Source organism: Lissotriton helveticus, chromosome 3_1 (assembly GCF_964261635.1).
Source record: "Lissotriton helveticus chromosome 3_1, aLisHel1.1, whole genome shotgun sequence".
Classification (NCBI taxonomy): Eukaryota; Metazoa; Chordata; class Amphibia; order Caudata; family Salamandridae; genus Lissotriton; species Lissotriton helveticus.
Genome location: NC_136061.1, coordinates 352818424 through 352831334, shown reverse-complemented (window position 1 = coordinate 352831334; position 12911 = coordinate 352818424). Strand labels below are relative to the sequence as shown.

Sequence of the window (12911 nt, the reverse complement as noted above, 5' to 3'; positions counted from 1 at the left end):
TCTTTAATAAATAAAAAGTGCGAAACAGATTAGATGCGGTCAGAACAGCCTAAACGGGTGCCGCGAGAGAGCCTGACGAGCGCACCCGTAATGCGCATGCGCCCACCTTAGACGCGCGATGAGGGTAGCGTTCTCATCGTCGGAGGCGACAGCTAGCCACGCATGCGCGCCATAGCTTTTGCCGGGGAGGCGCATGCGCCGGGTAGCGTCTCAGAAGCGCACAGGCGCTGTTACAGCGGGACTTGCACCAGCTGTGAATCATTAACCCACTAGCGCCAGTATATAACTGGCCCCAACCAGTCCGTCGGTGCCTCCCCTTCGGCTCGTGAACCCGCCGTGAGGTACCGACGGACAGGTGAGTTGGGACTGGGAGGGTTAGATGGTGTGGTGGTCTAGCGTGTACTTTGAGTCTGGCCGTGTAGGCGTTTTGACTTCCTGACTTTAGACTATGCTAGTTGGGATGAGGGTTTTACCCTTTGCCTCCTCCTTATTTACCCACCGTTTTTCGTGTTGATTACAGCAAAATTGTTAAATGTAGATACAGATACTGCACATTTGATCAGTATAAGTATAGAACTAAGCAACTTGATTGGAATCAATATTGGGCAATATGCATTGAGGTTACATTACAAATGATTCGCCTAGATGCGGTCATCTGGTCTTTCATGGTGAGATCCTACTAGTGGGCAATTCAGAAAATTATTGGGTTATGTAGACAGTACAGTGTATTGTAGGTTTGACAGTGATCTGACCAAGGAACTGTCTTCATTTACATGTCTAGAGCGGGGCCTTATCTTTCCGAGCAGTTGCCGGGTGAGGTGAGGCTTACTTCCCACATATTGATGGGTAAGTGTTATTTATATTCTTTTGTTCTTGAAATTTTATACAGTAGCGCTGTTTGGTGACGGTATTTCTCGCACCGCTAGAAGGATCATCATAAGCTAGTGATTGATCTGGCTGAGGTTGCTGGAATGATTGCTGGTTATGCACAGTATTAATACGCGGTGCCTTGGGCATATTCAAATAATCTAGATTGTCTATGTTTCACCAGGCACCACGTGTTTATTCAATTTGTATATGGTTTTCTTTTGACTCTTTTTATAGGGAAGACCAATCGCATCCACTGAGCAACTCGAGAAGATGTGGTAGGATGGTCGTGGTCGACCACTCTTAGTTTACCTACAATATGGTGTTTTGATCTAATTTGTTACTTTTTCATTTCTACACATTTGGTAGTGTAATCTGCAGTAGCATTTTTGTAAGCTTGGCCCTGATGAATGCCAGTGAATTTACACAGTACGGCAGAAACATGTTGGCCTTATTATTTTTGTTTTCCACCAAGCAAGCTGGACAGTGATTATTTTACACTGTCATTACACTATTTTTAATCTGACGTCCAGGCAAGCACTAATAAAGGTCTTTGTTTGCCTTGACAGCCATTTTAGCCACTGCACTATTTGTATTTATTCTTTTGCACTGCACCTATCAGTACCATCTTTGCATTAACATTTGCGGTATCAAGACCATGACTCAGTCATGCACTGCCAATAGACATCTGGGCGTTTGAAGACTAACCATGGCCTGAGTGTCCTACATGACGAGGCTCCGCCATTTGGGTGGTCTGATAGGACTTAAACCAGTAATTGTTGATAGTCAATGTGTTTGTTGATCTATCTGGTTGTTGTGTGTATATTCCTGTGCTTTCCTTTTTCCAGCGCGATTTCTGAGCACCTCGGCGTTATCCGACTGACAGGTACTTTTGTTCTTTAGGTTGTCACACAGGGGGTATTTACCTGTTAGGTCGTTAAACTTTCCCTCGGACCCTCCTTCACTAATTTGTTGTATTGTACTGAGCAGCTGCGGCTGCGGGTCCTTGTTTCCATGCCTAATCATCACACAGCAATTGTAGTGGTGTCTTATAGCTCACCCAATTAATTTATTTAGTTTTTTGCTCACCACGGTTTCTCATCATGGAGGAGTTTGGTGGTTTAGCATTCGATGAAGAGGATTTAAACACCATCCTCAATGATAACCCTAGCATATTAGACGATCTACCCTCTACCTCTAACCCCACGACTGAAGATGACTGGGTTAAACTGTTGAATCTCAAGAAAAATCACTCACGTATCTCTCTACACGGGGTGATCATGAACGAGTATCTGCATGGCAAGTGTGCACCGTCGGGTCTGATTGTTACCACGGCACCACGACTATTCCTTACTGATAAAGAGTTCGTGAGGAATTGGGCTTTAATTGCGTGGCGGTGCACCCGTGACTGGTTGATACTCATAATAAAAACAGCTAAAAAAACAGCCGATGCACTCCTGATAGAGATCCAAGTTCTGGAGTGCCAAATCAACGCAGCTATTAGACCTGTGATCTATAAAAAGAACTTGGACGAGGCCAATAAGACCAACAAGGAATACCGTGATGACATCCTACTTAACAAAGTAGAGAAGTTTAAAAAAGATCTGGCACGTTTTTCTATGGAATCAGCCTATCCTTATTTGAGTGACACTTATGTAGCTCCATCTACTAACTCCAAAGGGAGAAGATACGGGTCCAATTACTCGTCCTCGGGCTCAGATTCAGGCTCCAGCGATCAAGGAAATCCCAATGCAGGCCCTAACTCCGGCACCCGTGGTAGAGGTTTCCAGCGTAGAGCCAACAGAGGCCGAGGAGTTCAACAGTACCCGAATCCAGGACAATGGTGGCCTCCAGGCCCATGGAATTACCATCAAGGACCTATGGGTCCCCCACCAATGGGTCATCCTATGCCCATGTACCCTCCTAATCCGTCATTTTATTATGACCAGTCTTTTTTATGGCAGGGCCGGGGCAGGAATCGCGGCAAAAGAAGAGGCCAACAAACTGTCAATTGGGCTCCACAGACCAGCAACGTAACCGGACCAACATCAGGAGCTGCGACCTCGTAGTGAACCTGAGCTCTAGGGCCATCACACCGACTGAGAATGCGGTATTGAACAAAGGGCTGAGTTTTGTCCCTACTTATGATGGTGACCGGTTCAACACGAGATGTGAACTGGAATGTTTCTATAGAAAAATTCGGTTGCACTTCTTTTTCAAAAAGTCTGATCTAACCACGGAAGCGGGCGACCCATCTGGTCCTTGTGAACAGAACACTGGTCTCAAACCAAAGTCGACCTTCACACCCCTGAACCAGCAAGTGCCAGCTAATGTCTTAGCATTCGAGCAAGCAGTGACACATGATGTCATGAACAATACCCAACAACGGAAGAACTTTGTCAATCTGTCTTCCTTGGAGAAACAAGCATTGTCCACGCTTGCAAACGATAGTTCCCTTACCATTAAGCCCGCGGACAAGGGAGGTGCAATCGTGCTGCAAGACACTAACATCTATCAGGCAGAATGTGAAAGGCAACTGAACGACACCAGGGCTTATCGGCGTCTTCATACAGATCCCACTCAGAGAGTCTCGAATGACATCAAGAGTCTTGTAGAAGAAGGATTATCAGAGGGTTGGATTACTCCCCAAGAGGCGAGGTATCTAGTAACAGCACATCCGGTAACTCCTTACTTCTACTGTCTTCCCAAGATTCATAAGGCCCAGAGACCACCGCCTGGACGACCTATTATCTCGGGGATAGGCTCACTACTCGAGCCTTTATCTACTTTTGTAGATTTCTTTCTTAAGCCGATAGTGAGAGAGACGCCGACATACCTACAGGACACCGGGGATGTGCTGAGACTGCTTGCAGCTGCAGAGTTCGATGCAGAGACTGACCTGTTGGTCAGTTTCGACGTCGAGTCCCTGTATACGTCTATTCCTCAACAGGAAACACTTGACTGTATCAGAACCATTTTGGAGGCCAAAGCATTAGATACAATAACACCAGTATCCTTCATAATGGAATGCGCCAGGATCGCCATGATGGAGAATTTCTTCCAGTACCAGAATGAGCTCTATCTCCAGGTTTCAGGGACCTCAATGGGGAGTGTCTATGCACCCAGCCTGGCCAATCTATATATGCACCAATTCGAGCAAGATCATGTGCTGAACCACAGTAACCCCTTCTTCCACCAGGTGGTACTGTGGAAACGTTATATTGACGATATCCTCGTGATTTGGAGAGGGTCGACCGCTGAGGTGTCATCTTTCCACGCCTGGTTGAACACAAGGAATCAGTTCCTTAAGTTCACCATGGAGAGCAGCAAAGACAGACTAGCTTACCTTGACCTTCACATTTTTCCAGCAGAGGGAGACCTACGAAGTGAACTCTTCAAGAAACCCATGGCACGGAACTCTTTATTATCTTTCCAGAGTTTCCATCCGCAATCATTGCGTGAGAATCTGCCTGTCGGCCAATTCCTCAGGGTCAGAAGGAATTGCTCTTCGAACACTTTATATGAGCACCATGCCGCGGAACTAGCATCTAATCTAAGAGATCGGCACTACCCGAATCAGCTGGTACGCAGAGCTCACAAGAGAGCTTTCAACAATAACCGGGAGGCTCTTCTACAACATAAGAGGTCTGATAGTACCAGAGACCGAATGACCATGGTACAGACTTTCACCACATCCTCCAATGTGGTGAAGAAGACGATACTCAGACATTGGAAGATTTTGAACTCAGGGGCGGGTACTATACCCCGACCTTTATTTGCATTTAAGAGAGGACCATCAATTCGGGACAGTTTGGTCCACACTAGACCACGGAGAGAACTGAAACAGGGTACCAACACCCTCTGGAATACCGTTCCAGTACAAGGCCATTATCCATGTGGCAGTTGTGCGGCCTGTCCACAGACACGCAAGACCTTAACGGTCGACATCGGGACCACGAGACCCTGAAGGCTCACAAAACACACGAACTGCAACTCAGACAAACTCATCTACTTGATCACGTGCCCATGTAAGAAGCAATATGTGGGTCACACAACGAGAGCCATCAAGGCTCGAATCAGCGAACACAAAAGTACGATCCGCTGCAAGAAACAATCTACGGGCCTCACAAATCATTTTCTAGAGGCTAAACACAAAGCAGAGGATCTGGCTTGGGTGGTTCTTGAACAGCCGTACATCCCACCACACATCGCTGATGTTTCGCACTTTTTATTTGTTAAAGAGCAGCGTTGGATTTTCAAATTAAAAACTGATGTGATTGGACTGAACGGCAACATTCCGTGGCTCTCTATCTGAACACACTCCCCGTGCCCTTCAACTTGCGTGTGCACCATTTGCCATGACGATACTCTTCCGTCCCTATGGTGGGGACTGAACGCGTACCTCCAGGTGCTGTGATCTTAGCGGCTACTCAGACCCTTAAAGTGGCTTGCTGCCATATGCAGCTTTCTCCACTAGCATTATAGGAAGGGTGTCTGCCTGGGGGGGATGTATAATTACTTTTACAGTCTAGGTCTTAATAGACTCCAATATTACACCGGTGTTGTCTGACTCGTTTTGGGCATTTACACTAGCCCAGGCAGGCTTCTTGTAAGCAGTCCTCAGCCTCTAATGACGTACATCCTTGACTCTCTGGGGAGGGCTCCAGCCTGCTTTGTTTTGTCTGGTATAGGTCCTGGGAACACCTACCCCGAAGGGCGCATTTATTTGCATGAAGGTAGATGTCTTACACTTATCAACACACTTGGGTGTAGCGACAGGGGCGTACATAACTAGCGCATGCACAGAGTAGCGCCCTTCAATCACAGGCGTCCGACTTGGGATGCATGGGTCTCATATTAGTGAGTTCCTCGTGTTGATCGATACCCCTCTCTCTTGTTTAGTCGGCTTGATTAGCAGTTGAGGCAGCAGTGACTGCACACGTGTTGTTGCGAATACTTTCTCATTACATCTGGTAGAACGAGGCGGCGCTTGAGAAGCCTGCAAGTGCCATGCAGGTGTTCTCCGGATGCGCATGCGCCTCGCTGACACTAGAGATTAGATGCGGTCAGAACAGCCTAAACGGGTGCCGCGAGAGAGCCTGACGAGCGCACCCGTAATGCGCATGCGCCCACCTTAGACGCGCGATGAGGGTAGCGTTCTCATCGTCGGAGGCGACAGCTAGCCACGCATGCGCGCCATAGCTTTTGCCGGGGAGGCGCATGCGCCGGGTAGCGTCTCAGAAGCGCACAGGCGCTGTTACAGCGGGACTTGCACCAGCTGTGAATCATTAACCCACTAGCGCCAGTATATAACTGGCCCCAACCAGTCCGTCGGTGCCTCCCCTTCGGCTCGTGAACCCGCCGTGAGGTACCGACGGACAGGTGAGTTGGGACTGGGAGGGTTAGATGGTGTGGTGGTCTAGCGTGTACTTTGAGTCTGGCCGTGTAGGCGTTTTGACTTCCTGACTTTAGACTATGCTAGTTGGGATGAGGGTTTTACCCTTTGCCTCCTCCTTATTTACCCACGGTTTTTCGTGTTGATTACAGCGAAATTGTTAAATGTAGATACAGATACTGCACATTTGATCAGTATAAGTATAGAACTAAGCAACTTGATTGGAATCAATATTGGGCAATATGCATTGAGGTTACATTACAAATGATTCGCCTAGATGCGGTCATCTGGTCTTTCATGGTGAGATCCTACTAGTGGGCAATTCAGAAAATTATTGGGTTATGTAGACAGTACAGTGTATTGTAGGTTTGACAGTGATCTGACCAAGGAACTGTCTTCATTTACATGTCTAGAGCGGGGCCTTATCTTTCCGAGCAGTTGCCGGGTGAGGTGAGGCTTACTTCCCACATATTGATGGGTAAGTGTTATTTATATTCTTTTGTTCTTGAAATTTTATACAGTAGCGCTGTTTGGTGACGGTATTTCTCGCACCGCTAGAAGGATCATCATAAGCTAGTGATTGATCTGGCTGAGGTTGCTGGAATGATTGCTGGTTATGCACAGTATTAATACGCGGTGCCTTGGGCATATTCAAATAATCTAGATTGTCTATGTTTCACCAGGCACCACGTGTTTATTCAATTTGTATATGGTTTTCTTTTGACTCTTTTTATAGGGAAGACCAATCGCATCCACTGAGCAACTCGAGAAGATGTGGTAGGATGGTCGTGGTCGACCACTCTTAGTTTACCTACAATATGGTGTTTTGATCTAATTTGTTACTTTTTCATTTCTACACATTTGGTAGTGTAATCTGCAGTAGCATTTTTGTAAGCTTGGCCCTGATGAATGCCAGTGAATTTACACAGTACGGCAGAAACATGTTGGCCTTATTATTTTTGTTTTCCACCAAGCAAGCTGGACAGTGATTATTTTACACTGTCATTACACTATTTTTAATCTGACGTCCAGGCAAGCACTAATAAAGGTCTTTGTTTGCCTTGACAGCCATTTTAGCCACTGCACTATTTGTATATATTCTTTTGCACTGCACCTATCAGTACCATCTTTGCATTAACATTTGCGGTATCAAGACCATGACTCAGTCATGCACTGCCAATAGACATCTGGGCGTTTGCAGACTAACCATGGCCTGAGTGTCCTACATGACGAGGCTCCGCCATTTGGGTGGTCTGATAGGACTTAAACCAGTAATTGTTGATAGTCAATGTGTTTGTTGATCTATCTGGTTGTTGTGTGTATATTCCTGTGCTTTCCTTTTTCCAGCGCGATTTCTGAGCACCTCGGCGTTATCCGACTGACAGGTACTTTTGTTCTTTAGGAGAAGACTGTAACCAGTAAATGGTCCCCCGCTGTGGTGCAGTACAATCTGGAGAGAGCCCAAACAATTTATACGGAACATTATAACAGGAGGAAGAATGTGAAGGAAACATCTCTGAAGGAAGGAGAATGGGTCAGGGTCAAGTTGGCTGTGTTACAGAAGACCCTTACAAGTAAAAGAGGTATATGATCGAGCAGCGTTGCTCAGTGATGGGAACGTGTGGTCCCAGGATCGCATGTCCTGGTGCAATAAGATCTTACAATGGCTTCCTGAAGACCGGGAGCAAGTGGCGACAGATCGGAGGACACAGGAGAATGACAACGTGAGCCAGGAAGGAGAAGGAAGCATGGAAATGGCAGAAATGGAAACAGAGCACTGGGGCACTGAAAGTCCAAGAGCAGAGGTACAACCTCGAGAAGAGAGAGAAACTCCCCGCTGAGAGAGACCGTGTACCCAAGAAGGTAGAGAGATGGGGTCTACAATGATCAGTGCCAGAGAAGTGATTTCCACCCCGGTAAGACGCACAAGAGGGGGCAGATTGCTTGTGAGGCCTTCTAGGTATCGAGACTTTGAGATGGGAGAAGAAAAGTAAGCTTACACAGAGACTGCCGCTTTCCTGTCTGATATAAAAGGGGGAGATATGTAGAGTCGCGTTCTAGTGCTCACGCTACGTCATCGTGTAGCGTGAGAGGCGGCCATCTTGGATCGCGCTAGAAACGTGCGATTCGAGAGTCGGAGCCCGGGCAGAGAGACTGCAAGCTCAGCGCTCTCTGTGCAGTGTAATGGTTTAAAATAAATAGTGAGACCTGCATACTCCACAGTGTCCTGTCGTCCTTGCATAAATAAGGAACTTTACAACTCCCGATTTTTGAAGCCAGAAATGGCTTTATATTTGCTGTCTCTAGCCTGAAATTGCCTCTGCTTCAATGGAAGTAAATGGGAGAAATGCATTATTTCGATTATTTATTTTAAATCCCCACTTTCCACTTTTAAAATGTTAGTATATATGATTTTTCTCTTGTAAAGGTGTCAACCTAGTCATAGTGTAATAACCATCCACAAACTTTCTCTTGCTTACATTAGGCTCGGTTTGTAAAAACATGCATACAGAATCTTTCATTAACCAATAGGATCATTAATTTTATTGGCAAACAAAAGCCATGCCCGATAAGAAAAAAGTGAGTGTAGTTTCGATGAAGCTTGTACTTTATATTTAATATTAACGTAGTTAGAATAATCGGGCGTGCTACTACATAGTAGTTAAGATTTAAAGACTACTCAAAAATGGCCGCCCTGTCGCTGACTTGTGGTACACGTCGCTTTGACGAAGGCAATATTATCACGCTTCACTCGCTAACATCGCTTTTTCTGAGCAATCGTTACTCCAGTTCTAAAATGTTGGTTCTGCGTTACGCGCATCTAAAACCTTTGGCAATCCACAAACTTCATTAGTAAGAAACTATGCCCGATCTACGATGGCCGCCGCGCTCTGAACAGGCTTTCTACGAGTACGACAGTTGTTGCGTTTGTCCTTCCTCTGTGTTTATGGTACTGGAGCGGAAAGATGGCGGCTTCCGGCAAACAGTGAGTGAGGGGCCTGGGATGTGGGTAAATTGTGTCTTATAAGACCGGGTAGTGATTTGCCATAACAATTGGTCAGAGGTATTGATGGAGAGAGGAAAGAAAAAGGGGAAGGATTTGGGGCGATAATTTGCCTGTCTCTTTTGGGAGGACATTAATATTTATCACCAGGCATGGTATTTTACCATCCCTCCTCAAGACGTCAGCCCGGAATCCCTCAAGACTGGGCGTATTTTGAACGAGGGAATTTGTACACGGTGTAACGTTGTCTTCTGGGGTAAAGCATGAAGGGAGTAGTGACGTTTTTAATACGATTTTCATGGCATTAATTCCTTGGGGCTCCTTGGCCAGGTTATTAATAAAAATCCTCCATATCTGGACCAATGTTCTTGTCATGTAATATCGTTTGTTTACATATGGAATCGACGCTGTCGGCCTTGACGTTATTATTGCATGACAGTATAGCTGCCACTTTTTTAGTTTGCTTTTGTGGATTGTTTCAGTGCTTGCAATTTTTTTATGCCTTACGTTTTCAACGCTAGTGGAACAGGTCACTTATGTTCATAAATAAGCACTTCATTCCAGAAAGGGACTACTTTTGATCAGTGAAATTGTTCAGAAATGGCTTTAAACAGTTACCACATTCCCGGCTAATCTAGACGAACTCATCTGATCATAATGGACATTCAATTTACATTTTGGCAACAATTTCGTTTATTAAAGTGGTATATTATGCCTGATGTTTACTTGAGTTCAGTACACGATTTTTAAGTTGGCATTCTGCCTCCCTGCGTAACAAATAAAACAATCTTTCATTAGGCACTAATAATGTTTCACTGACTGCCTGTTCACAGCAGAGTTGAGCTGACCTAGGAAACTGGAAGAAATTGTACTAGCCTGGGATACTGAAAGACTAGTATAGCTTGGGGGCATGCCCAGGAATCTACCAGAGACAACAGTACAGTCGAGGTACAAGGCATGGACAGCATGGGGTTAGTGACATCCATCTGAAACAGGTGAGATTAGCACACCCCCCCATAGACCTCAAGGAGCGAGAGACAGCAACAAAGGCTTCCACCAAAAAAAGCAAGGGCGCCCTGACACCTGTAACATCCACCAGAAATTGCAGATACCCCCTCCAAAGAGCTACCTACAAGTGTTACCCGTTAGAAACATCAGAAGAGCCCAACATCTGACAGCCACAACAGGGAGGACCTGACATCAACTAGAGACCACAGAGATATCCAAACATAAGCTAACAGCTGCTGCCTACAGAGCCAAGCTAGTCTAAATGGTCTCAAGTATCCCTGTGATGATGTACCAAATCACAGCAGGTAGGTCCTGTCTAGGCCTCATGCTCCTTCCCTAAATCATAAACCAACATTCTACTACAATAATACAAAGAACAGTCATTCCTTTGCTTACAAAGTACAGGGACAATCATTCACAGTCATTCATTCTCCAGCTTGTGTAGCTTACGCATTCTCCTAACAACAACCTGTTAAACTTTCCCAAACCTATATAGACATGTAAAGATAATCAAGGGCAATCTCAAAAACTCTGCAACGGTCAAGACATGAGGCTTTCTACACCTAATGTCAAAGAAACAAGACGACAACTAGGTTGGGACTACCATTCCACAAAGGTCCAAGATGTGCATGTCTTGTGACTGCCTCTGATGTATGGCTCAACCACCACATGTCTGCACACTCACAGCAACGCCATGCAACATTTATGCACCCAGAACATGAACTCACGGACACTCAGTCATGTGACGGGGCACAGAACACACAGAATTCCTTTGACAAATGGTTTCCCTGTCATCCTCAGTCCACACATTCATGTAGTGGCAGCTGCTAGTTTAGTAAATCGGTGAGGCCGGGGGAGGGGGACAAAACAAGTACCTGAATCCTGATGTCCTCCGCCTCGCTGCTGCTACAGCTCTAGCCGACTGCGTGATGATTCTCACACAGGCTCCCAGAGTGCACTGCGCAAATCCAGACACTACTCTGATGTTGGTAATACCCAGCATGAGAAAAGCGTAGGGATTGGGTGGAGCAGGCTGGTTCTGCGCTCCAGCAGGGTCAAGCAATAACTTGTAGATATCCAAGTGCACATGTAGGTTTGGCCTGCCAAACCTACATGTGCACTGGTAGTGCCTTGAGCCCAACACTCATCCTGCTGCCGGATGCCCCACCCTCAAAACTCAGCAGCAGCTACAGAGTAAAATATAATAAAGGAGTTTTATTAACTGCTTTAATATTTTGTTTTACGTAGGTCTGCAGGTTCCAGCTGTGGGGCGACGCTCCACCGCCATAGCGAAGTAGCATCCCCTTCATTCAAGGCACACACAATACACAAAGAGAAAGTTTAACTCCACATCACCTCAACTCAAAATTCCATTGACCAGACTTCAACCCAAAACATCTCATTACAACTACACTCAGGGGTGTGAACATTTTTAAATAATCTACTTGTCCATGGGACAAAATGCAACAGAAATTTACATGTCCTGTAAGACAATCCACTTTCCTCACCTATTCCCAAATCAATTATGTTGGAGGACACAGAAACATTAATAGATTTTTATTTTAATAAAACTGACCAGTGATATCCATGATTTGCAAAAATGTTGAAGGAAAACATGACTTTATTGTTAAGAAAATAGATATTCTCCTTAAGTACTGAAACACAACAATAAATGATAATCAGTCAATGAAATGACACTTGTTAAAGCGCATTGTTGTTTCGAAGGAAGTGTCACGGCTCTCTAGCAGACAGTAAGGGCGAGCTAAAGTAAGTAGAAACTAACCTGAGTTAAATAGCCAAGTTTTTAGTTGCCTTTTAAAGGCTGACATAAGTTTGTCATGCTTACAGTAAAGGGGAAGCCGCCATGATGATACTTCGGAAATTTTGGAATCCGCAGAAGGTGACTGTTGTTAGATTTAAGTGCTCTTTTTTAAGTATTAAGCGACAGTCTATTCAGAAGATAAAGTGGGGCCTCATCATGATAAGCTCTGAAGTTGAAGTTGATACTCTGTTCCACCGGAAGCCACCGCAGATGTCTCAAATATGGAGGAAGGTGTTGGCATCTCAGCACTCTCCTGACTAGTCGTGCTCCTGCATTTTGAATTCGCTGAAGTCTGTGTGTCAAATATGCAGGAAGACCCAGGTAGAGACTCATAAGAATAGTCCAGATGAGCTGTAATTAAAGAATGATCAACTGTTTTCCTAGTCTCTTCAGGAACCAGATCAAAAAACTTCTTTATAATTTTCATCTTCAAAAGGCAGACAGACGAAATATGTTTAATTTGCTCCATAAAAGAGAGGGTGGAGTCAAAGATAATGCGCAGATTTCTAGTGGAGGAGATAAGATTTGGACAAGTTCGGCAGGCCACCGGAGAGAAGTTGACGGGGTGCCATTCTGGTAAATATCAAAACTTCTGTTTTGTCGGAATTTAGTTTTAAACAATTTGCTTCCATCCAAGGCGTGACTCCTCTAAGACATTCTTTAAAATTGTGAAAAGCTGCCTCTGTAATATCTTGGATGGATCTTGAATAACTGACTTCAGGTATAGTCGTTTAGATGTACTGGTCCAAAAATCAACCTGCAGCATATTTGCACACCCATCCATATTGGTTGTATGTGGAAATATCTACAGCAGA

The 12911-nt window shown here is 45.2% G+C and overlaps 1 protein-coding gene across 2 annotated transcripts in view; it reads left to right on the top strand.

Moving 5' to 3' along the window:
• Window positions 1–9181: 9181 nt before the first annotated feature.
• NSRP1 (nuclear speckle splicing regulatory protein 1) overlaps window positions 9182–12911 on the top strand; it is a 363819-nt gene continuing 360089 nt past the window's right edge. The window contains exon 1 of one of the 2 annotated variants that reach the window (XM_078680021.1): window positions 9182–9248. In XM_078680021.1, coding sequence (XP_078536147.1) covers window positions 9229–9248 — 20 coding nt within the window. In that variant the 5' untranslated portion in view covers window positions 9182–9228. The remainder of the gene's footprint in view (window positions 9249–12911) is intronic. The other variant, XM_078680022.1, reaches the window with a different exon arrangement.